Genomic DNA, 24,871 nt, shown 5'->3' on the forward strand with positions numbered 1-24,871 from the left:
GCTCAAAGTTGGGGCCAGAGAGATAGCACAGCAGTAAGGTGTTTGCCTTAGACGCAGAAGGACAGTGGTTTGAATCCCGGCATCCCATTTGGTTCCCTGAGCCTGCCAGGAGTGATTTCTGAGCAGAGCCAGGAGTAACCCCCAACTCTGCCAGGAGTGACTTCTGAACACAGAGCCAGGAATAATCCTGAGTGCCACTGGGTGTTACTCAAAAACCAAAAAAAAAAAAAAAAAAAAAAAAAGCTCAAAGTTTGATGAATGCTCTCTCCTAAGTGGCAGACAGCCTACTAAACTCTAGTCTGGCATCCCCTATGATTTCAAATGTACCACTAGGAATGATTCCTGAGGTCAGAGCCAGAAATAATGACAGTTCCCCCCCTCCCCAAAATACTGTCTTCATGTGAGAAGGCCAAGGGAACACATTTACACTTTCAAGTTTCTATTTATTTGGTCTTTGGATTACACTAGGGCAGTGCTTCTCAATTATTTTCTGTCATGCCCCCCTAGGAAGAAGAAAACATTTTTGTGCCCCCCACCGTGTGACTGTAAATAGTATCTTTATTAAAAAAAAACTTTAGCCTCAAAATAAAAATATAAAATAATTTGAGCTGATTTTTTTTTTTTTTTTTTTTTTTTTGTGGTTTTTGGGTCACACCCGGCAGTGCTCAGGGGTTATTCCTGGCTCCAGGCTCAGAAATTGCTCCTGGCAGGTACGGGGGACCATATGGGACACCGGGATTCGACCCGATGACCTCCTGCATGAAAGGCAAATGCCTTACCTCCATGCTATCTCTCTGGCCCCTGAGCTGATTTTTTTTAAAGCCAGTCAAATTGAGCAGTGGAGGGTTATATACCAACTTTTGTGATACTAACGTTAATAAGTTCTGATAAACCACTGCCATTGGTACAGCCTTGAGCTGATTTTTTAATCAGAGGTGATGTCTGGATTAATGGCTACAATGAGTATGTTTTGCAATGCATAGCTTTTCAAAGCGGAGTTTGAAGCAGGACATACATATAGAGACATAAACACGGGGCTTAGCTTGTTATGACAGTGTTTGCCGAGGTCAAATGTACCCCCCTTTATGGGGGGGATGCCCAAATGTTTGAGAAGCACTGCACTAGGGGGTACTTAGGTTACTCCTGGCTCTGCACTCAGAATTACTCCTGGCAGGCTCAAGAGACCATATGGGCTGCTGGGGATCAAACCCAGGTTTATCCTGGATGGCAGCATGCAAGGCAGGTGCCCTATCACTGTGCTATAGCTTTGGCCCTTCAGCTCACTCTTGAGTTTCTACTAAAACACTGATCCTATTCAAAAAGGCTGTTTTAGCTGGAGAGATAGCTTAGTGGGCTGGAGTCCATGCTTTTAAAGAGACCTGGGTTCAATTCCTGGTATCACAAGGTTCTTAAGCACAGCCAGGGTACTGCTGGGTGATGCCTCCCCCACAAAAAAAAAAAAACAAGGAAAAAAAAAACAAGAAAGGCAACAGCTGGTTCTACCTGCATGACCTAAGCACCTCTCAGAGGTCCCACCTCCTAATGCCATTGTCTGAATTTGGATTTCAACATACTTGAGGAATGTTCGGCCATATATTTATTTTTGGTTTTAGGACCACACCCAGCGATTCTTGGGTGTTCCTCCAGGCTCTCCACTCAGGAATTAGTCCTGGCAGTGCTCAGGGGACCCATATGGGATGATAGAGATCAAACTCAATCAACTGCATGCAAGCCAAGCATCTACCCTCTGTATTATCATTCCAGCCCAGGAATATTAGGACATTTAGACCACATTTTGAAAAGACTATTGTTGTGCAGAGTGGATTACAGAGATAAAACTAGAAAGATATACAGAAGATAATGAAGTTGTTTGTTTTGTTTTGTTTTTGGGCCACACCTGGTGACGCTCAGGCTATGTGCTCAGAAATTGCTCCTAATGTGGGGGACCATATGAGATGCCAGGGATCGAACTGCTGTCGGTCCTAGGCTAGCGCAGGCAAGGCAAATGCCTTACCTCTTGTGCCACCACTTGAGCCCCAATACAGTTGTTTTAATGTGAAAATGGGGGGATTTTTACCAAGAGCAGCAGAGGTAGAGCTGGTGTGCAAATATCCTTAGATTATTTTACAGGTAAGGTTTGATAGTGGGCCAGAGTGAAAGCACAGTGGGTAGGGTGTTTGTCTTGCACACGGATGACTAGTGTTTAATCACATACAGTCCCATATGGTCCCCTGAGCCTGCCAGGAGTGATTTCTGAGCACAGAGACAGGAATAAACATTGAGTGCTGCTGGGTATGGCCCCCCAAAATTTGATAGCACTTGTAATGGGGGTCGTGAGGGAAAGAATGATTCCTATATTTTGTTTGATCCATACCAAGTGGCACTAAAGGGTTACTTCAGTCTCTGTAATCAGGTATCACTCTTGGTAGGGACTGGTTCCATATGGGATGCTGGGGATCAACCCTGGGTCAACTGTGTGCAAGGCAAGTGCCCTACCCACTATACTATAGTTTTAGCCCCTCCTAGATTTTTTTCTTACTTGAACTAGATTAACTATGAGATAGGGAAAATACAGGGAGGTGGATGAAGGATTAGTATAATTTTTACTTGGGTAATGGTAGGAATGAGTCATCCATATGCAGATGCCACAGAGACAGTTGGAAACATGAATCTGGAGAATTGGAATAAAAACAAAGTGGAGGGGCATGTTGTCAAGGGAGGATTGTTAATAGAAGGGAGAAAATTATCTTTTATCACAGACATTTAATAGGATAGTCAGGAAGGCAGCAAGCAGGATTTAAACAGAGGTTGGGTACTGGAGAGAGGAGGTAAGGTGTTTATCTTGCATACTTCAGACTTTGGTTTGATTTGCGTTCAAAATCTTGGCACAGGGGCCCGGAGAGATAGCACAGCGGTGTTTGCCTTGCAAGCAGCTGATCCAGGACCAAAGGTGGTTGGTTCGAATCCCGGTGTCCCATATGGTCCCCCGTGCCTGCCAGGAGCTATTTCTGAGCAGACAGCCAGGAGTAACCCCTGAGCACCACCGGGTGTGACCCCCCAAAAAAACAAAAAAAAACAAAACAAACAAAATCTTGGCACAGGGGCCAGAGCGATAGCACAGTGGTAGGGTATTTGCCTTGCATGGGGCTGACCCAGGACGGACCTGGGTTTGATCCTTGGTGTCCCATATGGTCCCTCCAAGCCAGGATTTCTGGGTGCATAGCCAGGTGTAACTGCTGAGTGTCACTGGGTGTGGGCCCAAAACAAAACAAAACTACACACCTTGGCACAGGGCATGGAGCAATAGTACAGTGAGTACTATCAGTATAGATAGTACAGCTCTTGCTTTGCACATGGCCAACTAGGGTTCAATCCCCATTATCCTATATGTTTCCCTTAAGCCTACCAGGAATACTTCCTGAGTGCAGAGCCAGGAATAAACCCTGAGCAATGCAGGGTGTAACCCAAATACCAAATAAACAAGCAACAAAAAACCAAACACACAAGCACAATCTGGCACCACAGGATCCCTGAGTACTCCCAGAGATCAGTGCTGATCCTAGAGTCAGGAATAACCCCTGAAGACTGGGTGTGGCCCACCCCCCTCACCACCCCCTCCAATAAAACAGATTGTGGTGCTGGTAGTGCTAAAAGATAGGGGATTTTTCTCAATACTAAAACTATGTAGTTCCCTGTCTTTTTATCCCCCCCACTTTGCAGGTAGCCACACCTTACAGTGCTTGGGGCTTATTCCTGGCTCGTGCTCAGGGTTTTTTACTACTTCTGGTGGTGCTGGAGGACCATTTGATGCCTGAGGTCAAATGCGGGTTGTTGTGCAAGTCTACTGTTATACTACTCCTACTCCTTTCCCCCAGTAGAGTAAGAAAAAAAATTAAATTACTAGAGAAAACGGAAAAAAAAAAATCCAAACAGAAATGAAGTCTGGGGTCTGAGCCATAGCACAGCGAGTAGGGCATTTACCTTGCAGAAGGCCAACCTGGGTTCAATCCCTGGCATCCCACCCATAAGGTCTCCTGTTCCTGCCAGAAGTGATTTCTGATCACCCAGCCTGGAGTGATCCCTAAACGCCACCAGGTGTGGCCCCCAAACAAAACAAAAACCAAAAATGAAATCTGGTTTTCTCCAAAGGGAACATAAACTGGTTCACACATAAAAATAGGCTAGAAGATAGTTTAGGAGAGTGGAGATTAGACTTTGCATCAAGAGCCCCACGTGGGCCCAGAGAGAGAGCACAGTGGCGTTTGCCTTGCAAGTAGCCGATCCAAGACCAAAGGTGGTTGGTTCGAATCCCAATGTCCCATATGTGGTCCCCTGGGCCTGCCAGGAGCTATTTCTGAGCAGACAGCCAGGAGTGACCCCTGAGCACTGCCGGGTGTGGCCCAAAAACCAAAAAAAAAAAAAAGAACCCCGCGTTTGATCTCTGGACAAATCCAAGGATCCAAAATACTCCTGGAGCGCAGCAGGGGTTGGCCTCAACACAAACTAGAAACAAAATATAACTTTTTTATAAGACCTTAACTTTTACAAAAAGTTAAACTTTTAGGGGCAGGAGCGATAGCACAGCATTAATACAGCGGGTAGGGTGTTTGCCTTGCACAAGGCGGAACAGGGTTTGATCCTGATATTCCTTGTAGTACCGGAGCTGCCAAGAGTACTTTCTGAGCGTAAAGCCAGGAGTAACCCTTGAACACTGCTGCTGGGTGTTGCCCCACAAAGTTAAACCTTTATAAAAATGCTTTAAAATAGGGGTGAAGGAAAGGCAGGGTGCTTGCCTAGCACTTGGCTGATTGGGTTCCATCCCCAGTATCTCCCCAGCTCCACTAGGAGAAATATCTGAGTGCAATGCCAAGAATAAACTTAAACACCACTGAGTGTGATTCTCCCCCAAACAGTATATGCCATATCAGAGAATGAACTACACTAGATCTTAGAAAACGGGGGTAGACCTTTATCATTTCCTCCCAAATGCTACTCTATCCAACTTCAGGATTTAGAAGCACCCCAGGTGAGGAATTTTTGAGTTCCAGAGATGTGGACGTGTCAAGTTTATGTCACAGCTGCTTTTCCAAAGTGAAACGGCCTTGAACTCAAGGAAAAGAAAAACATCTGGGGAGCCTCGTTTTGGGGTTCACTGCTTTCTAGGGCTAATTAGGGCGAAGTGGCATCATAATAATCTGTGCAGTGTGGGCTAGCAGCACCATTTCTGGGCGCCCACCTCAGTGTTTGCAATGAAATACAGAATTAGAGGAGGAGCAAGATCACTGCAGAGGGTGGGGTGGGAGACTCCTTCCCTGCACCTTCCAAGAATAGGCACGACCGAATCAAAGTTCATCCTCACTCTTCCATCACCTCCTCCTCCACCTCCTCCTTCCAGGGCCTTTCCTCAAGGAACCACCTCCCCAACGCCTTCCAGCTAGTTCCAAAGAACCCTTCGTGAGGAAATCACTGGCCCAGACCATTCGAACCCCGATTCTGTAGGTACTAAAACAAACAAACAAACAAACAAAAAAACCAAAAGACCACCACCAAGTGGCCAGAGAGATAGCATGGAGGTAAGGCGTTTTGCCTTGCATGCAGAAGGACGGTGGTTCGAATCCAGGCAACCCATATGGTCCCCAGAGTCTGCCAGGAGCGATTTCTGAGTGCAGAGCCAGGAGAAGCCTTGAGTGCCTCAGGGTGTGACCCCAAAAACCAAAAAACCAAAAACACCTTCAGAGAGGACTGCTCCCTCAAGATGGTTTTAAATAAAATTTTTGCTGTTAAAATAAAGGGGACCCGAAAACCAAACATAAAATAAAGGGGAGAGGGAGACAGAGGATTAAGAAAGTCTGTCCTGCCCCAGATCACTGGCCAGTGCCTGAAGGGGTTGAAGCAGAAGACTATTTGGGGGTTCTATTGGTGAGGAGCTCCAGGAAGCCTATCTGGACTGTACCACAGGCTTCTTGACAGGGACTTTGCTGCCTCTTTCGGGTAGCAGCTTGCTTTCGAGTAAACCCAGTGCACACATGAATTCTTTCGTATTTCCCATTTATTCTGCTGCGAAGAGAAAACGAGCAAGCCGGCCAAAGGGGAAGCCGCCTCACTTCCCCATTTCCCCAGCGCCCCAACGCCAGCACCACCACCTCCATCCACCTCCCAATCGCCGGAGGCAACCGACGGCCTGACGTGCGTGCGTGCGTACGTGCGCGCGCACGAGCCCCGTTCCTCCTCGCGCGCGTGCGTCACGACGCTCTTTTGCGCCAGCCAATCGCAGCGCGAGGTCGCCGCGGTCGCCCTGGCGCGCGCATGCGCCCTCTCTCCCTCTTCCTCTTCCCTCCCTCCCTCCCTCCAGCGGCGCAGCCGGAGGTGAATGGGCGAGTGAGCGGAGGGGCGGGGGGGGGCGGGGGCGCGAGGAGCATGAATGAGAGCAACGTGCCCCCCCTCGGGCCTGCGTGAGACGTCACGCGTGCGTGCGCGTGCCCGCCGGCCAGGGCAGCCAATAGGCAACGCTGGGAGGGCTCGAGACTTCCGGTATCGAGGGGAGGAGGGTGAGTGCCGCGGCCACGCGCGCGCATGCGCGTGCCCGTCCGCCGGCTCGGCTGGCTGATTGAGTAAGGCGCGCGAGTCTCCGCCCCCTCCCTTCGCGGGAGCGCGCGCCCTCGGAGCGAGCGGGCGGGCGGGCGGGCGGGCGTGGAGCGTGCGGGGGCCGCGCGCTGCCTCCGTCTCCGTCTCCGTGTCAGAGGCCGGACGGACGGCACTGCCGGGCGGCGGCGGCGGCGGCGGCGGCGGCGACAACGACGGCGACGGGGGGGCCCGCGCTCCGGGGGGGTTGGTGAGTGCGGCGGGCGGCGACCCCTGCGGAACCGGAAGTGCCCGGGTGGGAGGGCGCGGGAGGGAGAGTGACCTCTAGGGCCGGGGGACCGGGCCCCGCTCTTCCTCCCCTTCCTCCTCCTCTTCCTCCTCTTCCTCTTCCTCCTCCTCCTCCTCCTCCTCCTCCGGGCCGGCTTCGTCCATCCGACTGCGCCGGGCGGGCCTCGACTTCCCCGGGAGCGGACGGTCAGTCCAGGTCGGGACCCCCCCCCCCCCATCCACACCTACACCCACCCACAGGCCCAGCTCGGCCCCGATCCCCCCCCCTTGGTGGGGTCCCCGGCTCTGCTGCTTGCACCCCGAATTTAGGCACCCCCAATTTCTCTCCCCTCTCCCCCCAGATCTGCGTTTGGACTTCTTTATTTATTAGCTTCAAGCCTCCTCACCTGTTCCCAACTCTTCCCCCCTCCCTCCTCGAATCCCCTTCCAGTGCTCCAGGCTTTTTGGGGGGGGATACTTTGGATATGCAAAACTCAACTGGGTTCCTTAATTATATATATATGTATATATATGTATATATATACATATACACACAAACATATGTATTGTATATTACCTTTAGGCACCAGGTGGTGGAAAGTAATTTTTATTTATTTCTTTTCTTTTCTTTCTCTTTGGCTTCTCGGTGGCATCCAAGCCCAGAAAGGAGAAGTAAGAAAAGTATCTTCAAGTTGGGGCAGGAGCTGTAGGATCAGGTCTGCGTCATGTTCTAGATTAGTTCTTTTATTCTATTATCTTCTTTTTTTCTTTTTTTTTTGGGGGGGGGCCACACCTAGCAACGCTTGGGGGTTCCTCCTGGCTCTACACTCAGAAATTGCTCCTGGCAGGCTCGGGGGATCATATGGGGTGCCTGGGATTTGAACTAACTACTGTTCTTTTGCAGGCAAGGCATACATGCCTTCCCTCCATGCTATCTCTCCGGCCCCATTCTTTTTTCTTTTTTTTTGGACTGCCTAGGTTTTTTTTAATTTCCTGGTGAGTGCCTTCTTGCCTAGCCTGAGCCCTACTTTCTCTTGTATTCGTCTTCCCTGTCTGCTGCTCTGTGTCCCAGCTCATGATCTAATCCTATCTCATTATCTCTCCGAAACCCACCCCATTGCTTGCCAGAGGGATGTGGCGGTGAACCTGGCTGCCTGGCTTGCTCTGTGCTTACTAAGAGTTGTAGTAAACCCGCCAGCCACTTGGCAATGTGGAGCATTCCCTGATAGTTTGATGAGGGCGTGTTTAGATGTCTTCCGTCACCCCACTTTTATTTCAGCAAACTGCGCTTGGCAGCTGTAGGGGCTTTGCTTTTCCTTACCCCCTTTAAAAGGAGGTGCTTAGGGTAAACCTTCGTGAGAGCCGCCAAGCCACATACTTTGTAGTGTTTATCTATCCATATTTCCACTCCGCTTGCATGTGTCATCCACATTCTTGTACACCTTTCTCACACTCACTCACCCTGCCGTCTCGGCCCTCGTAATCCTCATCTGCTGCCCTGTGTCTTGATCGTACCCGTCAGTCAGTTGTTTGCCCTGTCTAATGTTCACCCCTCAACATCTCCCTTGCTGGTCTCTCTGTTTCCTAGTATTGTACTCCCAGAACCGCATGGCCTTTTATTATGATCCTTACAGTATTAGCCCATGTGTTTTTTTACCCCCCTCTGTCAGAAAATATAATCTGACCGACTATCTGCTGACTAATTTTTTTCCCCCTCAGGAGCGACTCTTAGTGACTATTAGGTAGGCAAGCGCCCTACCCTCTGGACTCTCCTGCTCCCTAGTTGATAAAATCATATCCTCATCTAGGTAAAACATAAGAAGGATAATTTTTCATCTTTTTTAGAGGAGGGGCTGGTGCCAGGAACTGAACCCAGGGTTTCATGCATATATTTTAGTTCGTGGTGTTGATCGTAGTGATTTTGTTTGTTTGTTTTTAGTTTTGGGGCCATATCCAGTGACTCTCAGGGGTTACTCCTGGCTATGCTCTCAGAAATCGCTCCTGGCTTGGGGGACCATATGGGATGCTGGATCAGCCACATGCAAGGCAGATGCCATACTGCTGCACTATCGCTCTGGCCTGGTAGTAGTGGTTTGTTTTGTCTTTGGACCATGCCTGTCGTATTCAGAACTTAACTCCTGGCTCTGCTCAGGGATCACTCCTTGCCTACTTTGAGACTATTCGGGGTACCAGGGATTGAACCCAGGTTGGCTGTGTGCAAGGCAAGTGTATTGTTGCTCTTGTCCCTGTAAATTTTATGGCTTTGAGGGAGAGCTTTAATAGTACTGTTTGAAAATAAGAAATTGCCTTTCCCCCCTTTTTGTTGAGCACCCACACCCAACTGTTCTGGGCTTACTCTAGGGTAGATGGGAATCAAATTGATTTATTCCCCAGTCCCTGCCTCTCATGGTTAATCTTAGGCCTAGATTTGGAAATTTGGGCTTTGACTTTGATAACTATAGGAAATAGGGTTAATAAAATCAGGGACTAGTTTTCTTGAGGTGAGGGACCCAAGTCAGCTGTCCTCCAGGGTTGTTACTGGCTGAGGATACACAAGTACTCCTGACAATGCTCAGGGGCCATCCAGTTAAGGGGAATCAAACAACCTCACACATGCGAGGCAAGTGCTCTTTCATTGAGTCACATCCTTGGGCCCAAGTCTTTACTTTTGTTTCTTTGGTTTTTTGGGGGGCTCATACTTGGTATGTTCATTGCTTAATCCTGGCTCTGAGCTTAGGGATCCCTCAGAGTTGAGAGCATCATATGCAACACAATGCATAATATGCTCTGTATTATCTCTCTGCCCCCTCAAGTTTTCACTTTTTTATTTTTTGGGTTCACACCCAGCAGCGCTCAGGGGTTACCCCTGGCTCTACTCTCAGAAATTGCTCCTGGCAAGCTTGGGAACCATAAGGGATGTCGGGATTCAAAACACTGTCCTCCTGCATGCAAGGCAAATACCCTACTTCAATGCTGTATTTCTGGCCCCTCAAGTTTTCACTTTTTTTTTTTTTTTTTTTTGGTTTTTGGGCCACACCCGGTGATGCTCAGGGGTTACTCCTGGCTATGCGCTCAGAAGTCGCTCCTGGCTTGGGGGACCATATGGGACGCCGGGGGATCGAACCGCGGTCCGTCCGAGGCTAGCGCAGGCAAGGCAGGCACCTTACCTTTAGCGCCACCGCCCGGCCCCAAGTTTTCACTTTTTTAAAAAAAATTTGTTTTGAGGCTACATCCAGCAATGTTCAGGATTTATTCTTGGCTCTGTGTTTAAGGATTACTTCCGGTGTGCTTGAGGAACAGTAGGGAATGTTGAGGATCAAACTTGCGTCTGCTTCTATACCTTTATCTGCTTTACCTGCTATACTATTGCTTGGGTTCAGGTCTTTTCTTTCATTTATTTACTTTTATTTATTCTTTTTTTTGGCTTTTTTGGGCCACACCCAGCCGTGCTCAGGGGTTACTCCTGGCTGTCTGCTTAGAAATAGCTCCTGGCAGACACGGGGGACCATATGGGACGCCGGGATTTGAACCAACCACCTTAGGTCCTGGGTTAGCTGCTTGCAAGGCAAACGCCGCTATGCTATCTCTCGGGCCCCTTATTTATTCTTAATTTTATTATTTTTTGGTTATTGGGCCACACCCAGTAACCCAGGGGTTACTCCTGGCTCTGCATTTAGGAATTACTTCTGCCATTGCTTGGGGGACCATATAGGATACCAAGAATTAAACCCAGGTTGGCTGCCTATAAGTGCCCTATACTATCGCTCCAGCCCCTCAAGTCTTTGTTTTTGTTTTTTTTTTTTTTTGGTTTTTGGGCCACACCTGTGACGCTCAGGGGTTACTCCTGGCTATGTGCTCAGAAGTCGCTCCTGGCTTGGGGGACCATATGGGACACCGGGGGATCGAACCGCGGTCCATCCAAGGCTAGCGAAGGCACCTTATCTCTAGCGCCACCGCCCGGCCCCTCAAGTCTTTGTTTTTTTTTTTTTTTTTTTGGTTTTTGGGCCACACCCTGTGACGCTCAGGGGTTACTCCTGGCTATGCGCTCAGAAGTTGCTCCTGGCTTGGGGGACCATATGGGACGCCGGGGGATCGAACCGCGGTCCGTCCTAGGCTAGCGCAGGTAAGGCAGGCACCTTACCTTTAGCGCCACCGCCCGGCCCCAAGTCTTTGTTTTTGTTTAATTTTATTTACTTATTTTTTTGGTTTATGGGCCACACCCACTAATGCTTAGAGTTTCTTCTTTTTTTTTTTGGGCCACACCCATTTGACCCTCAGGGGCTACTCCTGGCTATGCACTCAGAAATCGCCCCTGGCTTGGGGGGACCATATGGGACACCGGGGATCAAACCGTGGTCCGTTCGCTTGCAAGACAGACACCTTACCTCTAGCGCCACCTTCCCGGCCCCTAGAGTTTATTCTTGGCTCTGGCTCAGAAATCACTCCTGGCAGATTTGGAGGACCAAATGGGATGCCAGGGATTGAACCCAGGTCAGCTGCATATAAGGCAAATGCCTTATCTGCTGTGTTTCATCTCCTCACGTCTTTATTATTAATAGAACTGACAACTTAATCCCTTTGGGTGTTCACTCTATTCTCATGTAGTTGGGTTCTCTAAAATTATTTTCCATTGAGAGATGATACATGTTAAAGGAAGGTGCCTTTGCTTTATTCATGCCACAGGTAAAAGAAAGTGATAGATTCCCAAGCACACTATTTTTCACTGCTTGAATTCTATCTTTTCAATCTCTGCCTTTGGTATTAATATAGATGCTAGATGACTTGAATAGAATAAAAACTTTATTTAAAAAATTTCTAAGGGGCCAGAGCAGTGGCGCAGCGATAAGGCGTTTGTTTTGCATGCGCTGACCCAGGACAGACCTCTGTTCGATCCTCCAGTGTCCCATATGGTCTCCCATACCAGGAGCGATTTCTGAGCGCCTAGCCAGGAGTAACAACCCCTGAGCATCACAGGGTGTGGCCCCCCAAAAAGTCTTACAAGTAATTTTTTTTTTCCAGATTCTTAATTGTCTGGGCAGGTAGTGTAATGGGTCAGAAAGAGGTAGTAAGGGTTTGTTGTTGGCACATGGCTTGTGAACTCAGGGGTTCTGAACCTGACTGCCACAGTGATTCAGTGAAATAGCTCCGGGCATTCCCTAGCCTTCAATTTTACCCAGTAGGATAAGGGGCTATGTCACCAGATAATGTGAGTTAAATGCTTTGAGATCACCAGATGAAAAGCATGCTATAAAATGCAAAGTGATGGTGTTGTTTTGTTCCTACCATCAACAGAAATAATTGTTGCTCTTAATTGCATCTCAGGTGGGGCTCAGTGGACGATTGGCCAATGTCAGAATAAACTGTTCAATTGGGAAGAAAAGGACCAACCTGTGTGGTTGACTCACTTTGTTATAGAAGACATTTTCTTCTCCAGGCAGGAATGTTTCACATTCAGGTCCTTTGACAGGTTGTTCTAGAAGACTAGAAATTTAGTTTTGACTTTTCGGGATTATAACTAAAAAGCATCGAGATGTGAGATGGACTAAAATGAGACTAAAGGTCCCAATTTTGAGATTTTATTATTACTTAGGCAAATGCTTTGCCTAAAAAAGGCTACAGTTAATTCTATGTGCTTATTGGTGTGGTTGCTTTTGTTTTAATCTCTTTCCCCTGTTGTTCTGGGTATCAAATCCAGGGCCCTGTATATAAAGGTGTGTACGGTCCTTGTTCTTGGTTCAATTTGGATCTTTATCTTTTTGGAGTGGGGGGAATTACACCTGATGATATTTGGGTTACTCCTTGCTCTGCACTCCTGCCAGTACTCAAGGAATCATAGCATCCTGAGGAATCTAGGCCTGGTCTGTCACGTGCACGGCAGGCACCCTACTTGTTGTACTATCTTTCCAACCATTTTCTGTGTTGCATTTAGAGATGGGCCTTTGTAAGTTTTGTTCTTTGACCGTAGGCCAAATGAAATCATGTTTTTCTCTTTCCAGTGTGAGCAGCAAGTGAAGAATTCTGAATTTACTTACATACAAAGTAGAAAGTTACCTTAGGCCTGGGAGGTGGCTCAGAGGGCTAGAGTACATGCTCTACAGAGGGAATCTGGGGGTCAATCTCTGTACTGCTTAGTCTTCCTGCATCCTTGGAAAAGAAGAAAATGTAATGGTCTTTCATTAGGCATTCTTAGCAGAATTCCCTGAGGGGTTTTAGCCTTGAGGTTCTTGAGAAATTCACTGAAAAAATGTTTCTGATAAAGATGATTTATTTTGCTGCAGGTGAGGCGCTGTGATCCAGTTGAACTCTGCATCCAGAAACCCCAAGCTTGAAGACAGAGTGGAGACATTGATTAACCTGGAAACAGGAACCCCTTTGGAACTTTGCTTTCACCTTAGTAACCTTTTAAAAGTCTCATCAAGTGGAGTTGAGTTCTTCATCTCTTTTTGCTTATTGAGCAGAAGATGGCTTCAGGGATTTTCTTTTTCCCATTAGTTTTGTATGAACTCTATAGGAAACAAAGTTCTTAAAGGGCTCGGGAAGAACAAGCAGAGATTGAAGACCAACATTCTTGTGTTGCTCCTTTCTGTGTTCCCTCTCTCATCAAAGAAAAGGAATTACAACTCAGACTTGCAAAGCTACTGCCCAGCTTTAACTAAGCATCAGCAGAAAAAAATCTAATCAAACCAATTGCTGACTAGAAGCCCTGAAGTCAAGGTGTGGGAGTGGTGACTTGAGAAAACTGCCTAGAGGGACAGACAAACTTTTTCCTTCCAGCTGCTAAGGGCCCTGGGTTCCTTTTCGGATTAAAATAGAAACAGCGGGCATACCTCTGTTAGGTGTAGGCCACCTTTTGTGGACATATGGTAGTTGTGGAGGTGCTCAGTCTCTCAGAAGAATTCTTCCTTCTCTGAAGTACTCTGCCCTGCCCTCATTCTCCTCTGCTTTCATTCTGAAGACTTGTTCTCCACTCATGAGCTATCCCTTGATCTGTTTGACTGCCCATGTTCTCCAGTTGCTGCTGTTAGCAGGTGTCCTGCCTACTGTTTGTTTCCACTTTCTGAACTGTCCAAGTCCTGTAATCACTCTGTCTGCCTAGTCCTGGGGAGGTGATTGTTCATCATTTGGAATCGCCTTTCCCCCTCCCATGTGCTTTCCTTCATTTGCAATCTTTTGACCTTTGGTTTTATTTGGGAGGGGGAAGGGTAGCATTACATTTCTGTTTCTTGGTTTCCTTCTGTACTTTTTTCTCTCCGTTGTTTCTCCCTTATCCCATTTTCTTGCCTGTTCCGCCGCTGTGTGGGCCTGGGCTATGCGGCAGGGCAGATCTCCCATCAGAGCTCCAACATGCCCGCAGAGTCTGGAAAGAAATTCAAACCCAGCAAGTATGTTCCGGTCTCAGCAGCTGCCATCTTCTTAGTAGGCGCCACGACGCTCTTCTTTGCCTTTACGTGAGTCTTGCCCCAATGGTGGTATTGGGGGGAGGGTGTACTCTTTGGGAGGTGAATGGGTGTATTTTCTCTTGCATAGTTATTACTGGTAGTGTTTGATGTCTTAGGTAAGTAAATCAAATCCCAGAGATGTCAGAGGCGGGAGGGAGGTAAAAAAGTAACAAGTAAACCAGCCCTGGGCCTTCTAACTTCCATTTCATTGACTTCTCTGCCTTCCCCTGGCCCTCCTCCCTTGGAATCATAGATGTCCTCGGAGTTCCCAACCCAGTTCCATCATTAGAAAATTCTGAACTGGGAAGGAAGGAGGAGGACCACCAGGAGAGATTTGACACAGCTTTAGCCTCAGTTTTGTTAGACAGAGATCTAGAACAGAGGAAAGGTTTTCAAGTAATGGTAGGATCTCTGAGGCTTACATTTTGAGATTGTGGGGAATTTCAGAATTTATTTAGAAGAAATATTAATGAGATAGTGTTGGCTTTTGGTGTTACTTAGATGGTTTTCTCTGAGCTTTTAAGAGCCAAAGCCTAGGGAAGTAAAGGCACTGGGAAAGGATAAGATTTCTCTAGGAGGAATGGGTGGGGGGTACACTTAGCTGTGCCCAGGTTGAGTTCTTGCTTTGCACTTAGGGATTGTTCCTGGCCTTGTTTGGTGGTGGTGGGGCGGCATATTGACCCAGGAATGAACCTCTGTGTCTACAAGGCAAGCAGTGTATTGCCTTTATTATCTTTAAAACTTCTGTACGTGAGTTCCTGCTAAAGGGAAAGGCAGTAATTCTCCAAGTGCATGGTCTTTTTAGGAAAAGCAGATAGTATCAAAATTTTCTCACTTAATATATTTACCTTTTGGGCTTGAGAGATAGTACAGTAGATAGGGTGTTTTTCGAAGTATTTTATTTTTAAAAACTTTTGGCACTGCCCCATGATGCTCTGGGGTTACTTTTGGCTCTGCCCTTGGGAATTACTCTTGGTGGTGCTGGGTGATCATGGGAAACTAGGGATCAAACTCAGGCAAAGCAAGTGCCTTACCTGTTCTACTATCTGTCCAGCCTTCCATTTTTTTTTTTTTTTTATTTTGGTTTTTGGGCCACTCCTGTTGATGCTCAGGGGTTACTTCTGACTATGTGCTCAGAAAACACTTCTGACTTGGGAGACAGTATGGGATGCGGGGGATTGAACTGAGGTCCTTCCTGGATCAGCCGCATGCAAGTCAAATGCCCTACCACTGTGCTATTGCTCCAGCCCCCCTCCAGTAGTTTTTTATTTATTTTGGTTTTTGGTCCACACACGGTGACACTCGGGTTACTCCTGGCTATGTGCTCAGAAATCGCTCCTGGCTTGGGGAACCATATGGGACCATATGGGTCGCAGGGGATCAAACGGAGGTCCATCCCGGATCAGCCGCATGCAAGGCAAATGCTTTATCACTGCACTATTGCTCTGGTCCCCCTACAGGTTTTTTTTTGTTTTTGTTTTTGGGTCATACCCAGCAGTGCTCAGGGGTCACTCCTGGCAGGCTCAGGGGACCATATGGGATGCTGGGATTCAAACCAATGACCTTCTGCATGAAAGGCAAACACCTTACCTCCATGCTATCTCCTCGGCCTCCAGTATTTTTTTAAACTGTCGATCATTTAGTATTTATTGGAGGTGATGGGCTCTTCCCCAGCTGTTGTTGCTTCTCCTGGCTATACTCAAGCCAGGTAGTGCTGGTGCTGGCCTAACCACTGCTCAGGTGGGGCAGTGTATTGGTGGTTGGGCTCAGTGGCACGAACTAGTAAGCATCTTTGCTGTTACCTGTTCATAAATTGGTATGTATGAGGCTTTTGAGTCTTGAAACTGTTGAGTCATTGAGTTAGCGTTTTACTTGTAGCTCTTGAAACCATCAGAGCATGCTAGATTTTGGGGGTGGAGTTACCCTCCCTTTTTTTAGGCTCAAACCTGATCATCAGAGACTGTTGAGAGCAGTGTGAGGTTGGTAGGAAGAGGAAGATAATGAAGTGGTATGGAATAAAAATAATTCAGACCCATTGAAGGTTGAGTGAAGCAAGAGTTGCTGCAGTCGGGGGTAGTTATTACTGAGAGAAAATCAAAATAGACATTAAATCAGAGGTCGCAGGGAAGGGAAGAATTTCAACTTGAGCTTTCTCTGCTAAAAGGAATTTGGACTTTTTTTTTTTTTGGTGTTTGGTTTTTGGGCCACATCTAGTGGAGCTCTGGGGTTACTCTTGCCTCTGTGCTCAGAAATCACTCCTGGCAGGCTGGGAGGCCCTATGGGAATGCAGTGGTTGAACCTGGATGCAGGAATCGAATCCAGGTCTGCCACATGCAAGGCAAATGTTCTATCCACTGTGCTCCGGTTCTCCCTAAAAGGAATTCTTAATAGTGTTGGTTATGGATGGAGAGATGGTACAGGGTTCACTTGCCTGACTGCATGCAGTTCAGTCCCTGGCACCATGTGGCCATCAGACATTGACAGGTGTAGTCCTGGAGACCACTTAAGCATTGCTCTATGTGACTCTGGTGGCTCCTAAGCACCCATTGTGATGGCCCATGATAGCATCGCTTTCTCAGGCTTGTTGAGTCACTGTCTCAGTTTGCTGAGTCTCATAGGGTGTAGCTTCTGGATGCCCTGAGGAAGACCCCCCTTTCTCTTTTTTTTTTCTTTATTTTTGGGTCACAGCGCTCAGAGGTTACTCCTGGCTCTATGCTCAGAAATTGCTCCTGCAGGCTCAGGGGACCATATGGGATGCTGGGATTTGAACCACCAACCTTCTGAATGCAAGGCAAATGCCTTAACTTCCATGCTATCTCTCTGGCCCCAAGACATGCAAGGCAAATGCCTTAACTTCCATGCTATCTCTCCGGCCCCAAGACCCTCTTTCTCTAAAAAGTGTGTCGTTGGACTAAAAGCCAGCTAGTGATAGAATATTTTCTACTTAAACAGAGAAAGAATGGTGCTAGAGCAATAGCACAATGGGGAAGGCATTGTCCTGGCTGACCCGTTTGATTCCCAATATCCATATGGTCCCCCACGCCTGCTAGAAGTATTTCTTTTTATTTTTTTCCTTCTTTTTGTTTTTGGTGCCACACAGGTGGCGCTTGGGGGGTTACTCCTGGCTTTGCACTCAGAAATCGTTCCTGACAGGTTCATTGATGCTGGGAGTTGAACCTGGGTCTGTCCCGGGTCCAGCCGTATGCAAGGCAAATGGTCTACCATTGTGCTATCGCTTTGGCCTAGGAGTCATTTCTGAATGCAGAGCCAGGAGTAACCCCTGAGTGCCTCTGGTACGGACTAAAATTAAAAACAAAACAAAATAAAATAAAAAACAACAGAAAGACTGCATCAGCTATTTGAGGCTAACTTAAAATGTGGGTTCTAGTGACTGAATATTTTAAAGTAAGTTTATAACTTATTTTTAGTAAACATTTGCTTTATATACCTATTTTATACTTCAACCTGGGGCTATTAAAAATTTCTCTGGGGGAAGGAGGTTGTGAGTAGAGTAAGTGGAAAGAGTTCTAAGTTATCAGCATCATTCTAATTTTTTATATTTTTGGCCTCTAGCTTTCCAGTGGACCAAATCTTTCAGTGACCTAGAATAGCTTTATTATTTTCTATTTAATCTCCTTTCTCCATAGTCTTTTTTCTTCCCTTTGAAAGAACTCTTTTGAAAGACCAAGAATTTAATTTGTAAAGAAGTGTTGGTCTTTTCTATGTTGGCTTTCCTTTGAAAGACTGACGTCCTTTTAACACGTTCAAGAGTTCTGTCCTTCCTGGACTGATATACCAGTTAGGAGAAATTAGTGAGTCTCTGGTTTCTGCTATTATAGCCAGTAAGTAAAATCAACATTTTTTTTTTTTTGTGTGTGTGTGTGTGGGGGGGGCACACTTAGCAGTGCTCAGGGTTATTTCTTAGTTCTTCAACAGGGTGGTCTTGGGGAACCATATTGGATGCTGGGGCTCCAGTTCAGGTTGGCTGCATGCAAGGCAAGTACCCTACTATCTCTCCAGCCACCAAATCACCCTCTTAATCAAGAAGGGGCATTTCTTTAGAATCTAAGTATCCTTGTAAAGTATCCTTGAAACATTTTTGGTGCTGTATCAGAAGGTCTATGTGCAAAAACGAATTTGACACCCTGGTGTCAAAACCCTGGTGTAGGTTTTTTTCTCCTAGAGGCAAACCCTGTTGAGAAGCTTTGAGGCTTTTCTCAGTAGATTTTGTCTTTCAGCCTATTTTCTCTAGAGATAGGACATCAGACTCCTTGTTCTTGTTAATTTGGAACCATGGAATTGCTTGGCAGGTTATACCAGTTTCCTCACAAAGAGTTTTCCTGACATAAGCATTTTCTAGTCGATAGTTGAAGCCATTTAACCTACTTTCTCATCCTCTAGTGCCAGAAATGTAGGGGCCCTTCTTTTTTCATGATCTCTTGACTCTAGGAAAAAGTTTCGTAGAATTGGTTCTTTTTTTTGGGGGGTGGTATACCCAGTGATTTCTCAGAGCTTTCTCTGGTTCTGTATTCAAGGATCACTCTTTCCTCTCAGGGCTCTGAGAACCATAGGGGGTGGCCGGGATCGAACCTTGGTGGGCTGCATGCAAAGCAAATGCTTTTGCCTTTAATCCTCTCTTCTCTCCAGTCTCCATAGGCCATTAGAGACTTGATTTGTAATTACTGCTTCTAATCCAAAATTAGAAGATCTTTAGTCCATTTAGAGTTCTCCCTCAGAGTTTTCTTCTTTTTCTTTTTCTTTTTTTGGGCTACACCTAGCAGTGCTCAGGGGCTACTCTCAGCTTGGTGCTGGAGGTGGTGATTGTTCCTAGCAGTGCCCAGGGGACTGTGTGTGGTGCTTGAGATCTGACTTGCTTTCTATCTTCAAAGCATGTGTTCCCAGCCATAGAACTATCTCCCTACCTCCTCATGGTTTTCTTAGAGCTAATTTTGGGGCTCTTTTCAAACTTCGTACTATCTCCCTAGCCTCCCTCTGTAGAGGGATAAACAATCTCTCTTCATCTGTCATCTAACTCTAGCTTTGAAATTGTTTATTTTTCCTCTTCATCTGCCCATAAGTTTCTCTGAAACATATGGACTGAGCGGATGGAACCTGATTCTGCTCTGTGCAAGGCAAGTGCCTTATCTGTTCTACCTTTTCTTTCAAGCCCCTAAGCTAGCTTCTTCTGTGGGAGGCTTTACATCTTTAAATATGATGAATGCGGGCCGGAGAGATGGCATGGAGGTAGAGCGTTTGCCTTGCATGCAGAAGGACGGTGGTTTGAATCCCGGCATCCCACATGGTCCCCTGAGCCTGCCAGGAGCGATTTCTGAGCATAGAGCCAGGAGGAACCCCTGAGCACTGCTGGTTGTGGCCCCCTCCCCCCCAAAAAAAATCTGATGAGTGGGGCCAGAGAGATGGTTCAGTGGGCTGTAGGCTGGAGGTTCAGGTTTCGTTCTCATTGCTACATGGTCACCTGAGCATTTTTAGGAGCATTAGCCTCATTAGGAATGAGGCTGAGTGTGGTTCACCTACCCCTAAAAATTAAGCCTGACTTCTTTGTCATTTTTTCTCTTCACTATCTACAGCTATCTATTCTTTACATAGTTTAAGTCCCAGGTGAGAATTACTCTGAGACCTAGAGGACTGGGAGTAGGAAGAAGAGTTTTTTTCAGCTGGCTGACAAATAGTGGAGGCATATAGCCTTTAATTAGGAATAGCTTCCCTGTCATTTTTTTGGGGGGAGGGATCAGGTAGGGAAAGCCATGAGTAGAAATGATTAGTTTAGTTTGTTTTGATCATCAAGAAAAGGGCATCCTGTAGAGAAGAGACTAGTAGAACAGGTGGTGTTTCTCATTCACTTAGTCTGTCTAGTTGTTCCCTCCCAACTTTTTGAATTTGTTTAGTACTTAAACTTAGCAGTACTGGGAGAATCTTAATTTTTTTCCCCCTTTTTCATTCTGGGGAAGAGGTAGTGTTTGCTAAAGTAACTTTAATGTGAAATGATCTGCCTGGTTCTTTCTCAATTTTTGTAAAGTCTCCTTTTGTGATTGATTAGGTGAGGAATAATCATTGTTTGGGATCAGGAGATTGAATTTGTTAACTTTTGGGGTCCTGCTTCTTCAAACTCTATATGACGAGAAAGTAGACCTAGAATAGTTTGTTTGAAGCATCATGGCCTCCCTTTTTAAAAAAGCTCAGATAACAGAACTCCAGTATATAAAATCTTTGTGTGTGTGTGTGTGTGTGTGTGTTTTGTTTTGTTTTGTTTTTGGGTCACACCTGGCAGCGCTCAGGGTTACTCCTGGCTCTATGCTCAGAAATCACCCCTGGCAGGCACGGGGGACCATATGGGATACTGGGATTCGAACCACCGTCCCTCTGCATGAAAGGCAAACGCCTTACCTCCATGCCATCTTTCTGGCCCCCAGTATATAAAATCTTAAGAACATTGCTGGGTCTGGTTTGATACTAGTGTGTAGAGGCCCAGACACTTCGGGTATCCTCTCTGCCTTTCCTGGGACCCTTACTCTCCTCAGGCTCCTGGCAGTGCCATTTGAATATTGCATTGTGTGTTCTCTGTTTTCCTTGAGTTCTGAGGCAATTAAATCCGATATTGTCTAAAGTTGGCAAAAGATGGTATAGGGTAAAATCTTGCTGTGATCCTCTGGGAATGATCAAAGTCAGAGCTGTCTAAAAGCCATATGCCACCCATAAATTGAGCTTTTCCCCTTTCAGTTTTTGACTTCTCCAGACTTGTTTATCCACTGAGAATTGAGCAGCCTCTGGCACTGTCCTCTGGCCCTTTTTCCAGACTACAGAGGTTCGAGCACCTGATTTGAATTGAAGCAGCCTCTTGATTTAGGACATTAATTGAACAGTGGTTGTTCCTTTTTCTTCTCACGTTTTCTCAGCCAGGGGTTAAGTGGCCCTGTATATCTTGTATTTGACTGCTTGAAAAGCTGGTTAACATTAGAGCACCACAAAGCTAAGAGTTGTAAGAAAAATTTAACTAGAAGGAAATTGTCTTCCCATAGAATCTTGCAGATCTCCAGGGACAGGAACTAGGATATTCATTCCATCCTGGCCTCATTAATAAGGATACTAATCACACATTCAGACTATGTGCTAGGCATGGGTGGAATGTATATGCCTATTCTTTAGGAGCTTTAGTTTCTCTGTTTTAATTGCTCTTGAGTCTCTAGGACCTCAGAGAGTAGAAGTGGAATTAAGGATGAAGGTGGAGCTGGAATGATAATGGATGGTGACGGTGATAGTTAATTAATAATGTAATTTTTGTGAGTGTATCTTCAGTTCAGTAAACACTCAGCGTTAAGCCAGCTGGTATTAAAGGCATTCCAGGTTCTTTTTAAGCATCTTCTCTTCTCCTTCATTCTCTTACCATCATGCAGCTGAAGTCATAAGCTAGGAGAGTTTCCTATGGATTACCTAATGATACCTAGAGAATCATCTATCAAGACGAGGATTAATGTTCAAAGCTTCTGGACTCCTGCCTTGTTTTCCTGACCAGGAATGAAATGACTGTTTTACTCTAGGAAGTCTTAGGAAAAGTTAGGACTAACAGCTTTTCAGGAGTATGAACACTGGCACACACTGTCTCATTTATATTTGTTTGTTCGCTTATTGTCTTGAACACAGGAGCCCCGAATGGGCGGGCAGACGAACCTGTTCTTCCTGAGGTATTAGAGGTCTAGGAGTCTCATCAGTGAGTCAGCCAGCCTTCCGGGCGACTGCCACGCCTGGTGCTGCTTAGAGCCCTGTGATTAGGACCATAGGCTGAGAGCGAGCCCCAACAACTCCTCTCCTTAGCTCAGGCCTCATCTGCCATCAAAGGCAACAGATTCAGACAGGCCACTTAGGGTGGTCACCTTGGAACCTGGCCAAGAAATACAGTACCAGAGCACGCTTCTCAAGCCATGCTGAGAGTGGAATATTCTGGCGGGAATCAGTTTTGCTCCTACACGCCTCCTTTTGGTTGGGTGTCCTCTGAGCTCTCAACTGTTGCTACCTATTGGAAGCAACAGGTCATTGATTTGAATCTCAGAGCAAACTGCCTGTGAAGTCGAGCTCTGGGCATCACTTGGATAGATTCTGCTATTGTGGGGGCGGACTTTATCTGGCTACAGATAGTGAAACTGCTCCAGGATTGCACACTTCGTACCAAGATTGCACCCTTTGGTTGGGTTGGGTTATTCTCGAGAAGGTGATAGGGCTAAAGTTCATCATATCCAGGTGCAGGTGGTGGGTGGAATACCCAAGATGTTTTATGTTTGGAAATGCAGAAACTGAAAAAGAATGTGGTTTAGGAAGACTGACATCTTGGCCTATTTTGGGAGATGGTGTCTTATATTCATTCACCTTAGTTTCTTCAGGGATGGAGATACTTCCCCACTTCTCCCTCCCCTCCCCCCAAACTCAAGAAGCCAGAGTGGCCAGTTCTCAATTTTTTTTTTTAAAGTGAAATTAAAAGGGCCCAGAGAGATAGCACAGCAGTAAGGCTTTTGCCTTGCATGCAGCAGACCCAGGACGGATGGTGGTTCGAATCCCGGTGTCCCATATATCCCCCAAGCCTCCCAGGAGTGATTTCTGATTGCAGCACCAGGAGTAACCCCCGAGCGCCACTGGGTGTGACCCACAAACCAAAAAAAAAAAAAAAAAAGGGAAATTGGGGGGCCTGGAGCGATGGTGCAGGTGGTAGGGTGTTTGCCTTACTTGCACTAACCTAGTACAGACCGCAGGACCGCAGTTTGATTTCCTGGCATCCCATATGGTCCCCCAAGCCAGGAGTGACCTCAGAGCATCACCAGGTTTGACCCCAAAAAACAACAATAGGAAGTGAAATTGGGTTTTTATTTAGGAACTCTTAAGAGAGTAACAAGTTCAAGAGAGAATCTGGACTTCTCCAAAGGTGAAAAGTGTGTGTCAGTACACACAGTATACATCCCAGCGTGAAAGTACAAACTGCACATCTTGAGGGGAAGTGGACAACATGTGCTCTGAAGAAACCCTGTGCATGGTCTGGCAGCACACATGCATGGCACGGACATGTTGGCCCAGGGAGCGCATGTGCCTCAAAAGGAGATTTTTAACTCCTGGGCACCCCAGCGTTCTCTTAAGGTTTAATTTCTCTCCCCTTCTAATTATCTTCCCAGGTTGTGGGAGTTGAGTGAGTCATCCTTTCTCCTCTTCCCCGTCGGAAATGGAAGGACAGCTAAATCCTAGGGAGGGGCTCTGACCTGGATGACTGATTTTTAGTTTCTCTCCCTCCCTCCCTCCTGTGGAGCCTAGGAGGTCAGTCAGGTTTTGGGTGCGGCTGTGAAAGGACCCTCCTTTCTTCAGCCCCAAACCCTCCCAAGGCGTGGAGACCTCTTTTCCTAACCAAAGAACTGCTGGAAATGGCTTGTTAAGAACTTCAGATTAGGCTAGCCTGTCTGTTCAGGGTTCTTTTCTCATTTTGATGGAGACAGATTGCCTCTCTCAACTGAATTCAGCACTGCGGTGGATGGATTCAATCTCCAGACTAGGACTGCTGTTTTGTTCTCTTGGCCCCAGCTCTTCTCACTGAACTCTTCCCTTTTGACTGGTCTAGATAAAGGGGAAAAAGGACAGATGCTGTGATGCTGCCCTAATTCTGGAGATAGCGTTCTCAGCCACAAAGTAGATTAGGGTATTTAGCCACTAGGTTCTTCCTGAATTAAGACTGGAGGAGGGTTTTGATACCAAACATAGATTCTTCTGAAATTTCAGTTTCCAGGACTAGGAAATTGTCAGACTAGGAATGCTCAGAAGCATTCCCACTTAGGAATTGTTTTTCCCCCCAAAGAAAAGTTACCAGGAGTTTGTCTTTGATTCGGAGCCTGTGGAATCCTGAATGTGTTATTCTTGTTTTCTCATGTCGGGAATAAGAGTTGTTCTAGCTGATAATTTTTTCCATTCCTCTACTACTCCTTAGCTATATTTATTTTTTTGGTCAGGTGGCCACATCTCTCCATCCCCTTTTGCTTTATTTGAAAATTGGTTTGAATTCTATGTCTTGACATTCATTCTTAGGCTTTTCTCTTTTGTCTTGCCATGAGCCTCTAGTAGTTGAATAAAACTCTAATAACACTTAATGAAAATTAGGTGGTTGTGGGACAGAGAGTACAGCAGGTAGGATGCTTACCATACACATAGAAGACCTGGGTTTGATTGTTGGGAGACCAAATATGGTCTCCAAAGACTTCTAGGAGTGATCCTTCAGTGTAGAGTCATAAATACAACCTGAGCATCTCTAGGTGTGGCCCAAAAACCAAAAAAAGAAAATGAGGTGTTTGAGAATAGTTTGAAGCTTTCTGGGAAGGAGTCAGAGCCGTAGTACACTGGGTTTGGTGCTTGCCTTGCATGTTGCTGACCTGTGGTCGATTCCTGACATCCCATGTCATATCCTGAGCCCTGCCAGGAGTCATCCCTGAACACTACTGGGTATGACCTAAACCTCCTGCTCTCCTCCTGAAAAATAAAAATTCTGGGAAAAGGAATGGGGAGTCAGAGCAAAAGAGACAGTCAGTATCCCATTTTTTGGG

The 24,871-nt window shown here is 46.5% G+C and overlaps 4 protein-coding genes across 4 annotated transcripts in view; 2 read left to right on the plus strand and 2 right to left on the minus strand.

The window, feature by feature from the left end:
* Positions 1–24,871, minus strand: part of SSRP1 (structure specific recognition protein 1) — a 1,220,984-nt gene that overhangs the window by 453,192 nt on the left and 742,921 nt on the right. The window lies entirely within an intron of this gene.
* The window catches only part of TIMM10 (translocase of inner mitochondrial membrane 10), a 322,347-nt gene that overhangs the window by 228,779 nt on the left and 68,697 nt on the right, over positions 1–24,871 (minus strand). The gene's annotated exons all lie outside the window — the stretch shown is intronic.
* The window catches only part of TMX2 (thioredoxin related transmembrane protein 2), an 81,091-nt gene that overhangs the window by 9,927 nt on the left and 46,293 nt on the right, over positions 1–24,871 (plus strand). The gene's annotated exons all lie outside the window — the stretch shown is intronic.
* Positions 13,131–24,871, plus strand: part of ZDHHC5 (zinc finger DHHC-type palmitoyltransferase 5) — a 29,345-nt gene continuing 17,604 nt past the window's right edge. The window contains exon 1 of the mRNA XM_049779623.1: positions 13,131–14,297. Coding sequence (XP_049635580.1) covers positions 14,194–14,297 — 104 coding nt within the window. The 5' untranslated portion in view covers positions 13,131–14,193. The remainder of the gene's footprint in view (positions 14,298–24,871) is intronic.

The sequence above is a fragment of the Suncus etruscus genome, chromosome 9 (assembly GCF_024139225.1).
Source record: "Suncus etruscus isolate mSunEtr1 chromosome 9, mSunEtr1.pri.cur, whole genome shotgun sequence".
Classification (NCBI taxonomy): domain Eukaryota; kingdom Metazoa; phylum Chordata; class Mammalia; order Eulipotyphla; family Soricidae; genus Suncus; species Suncus etruscus.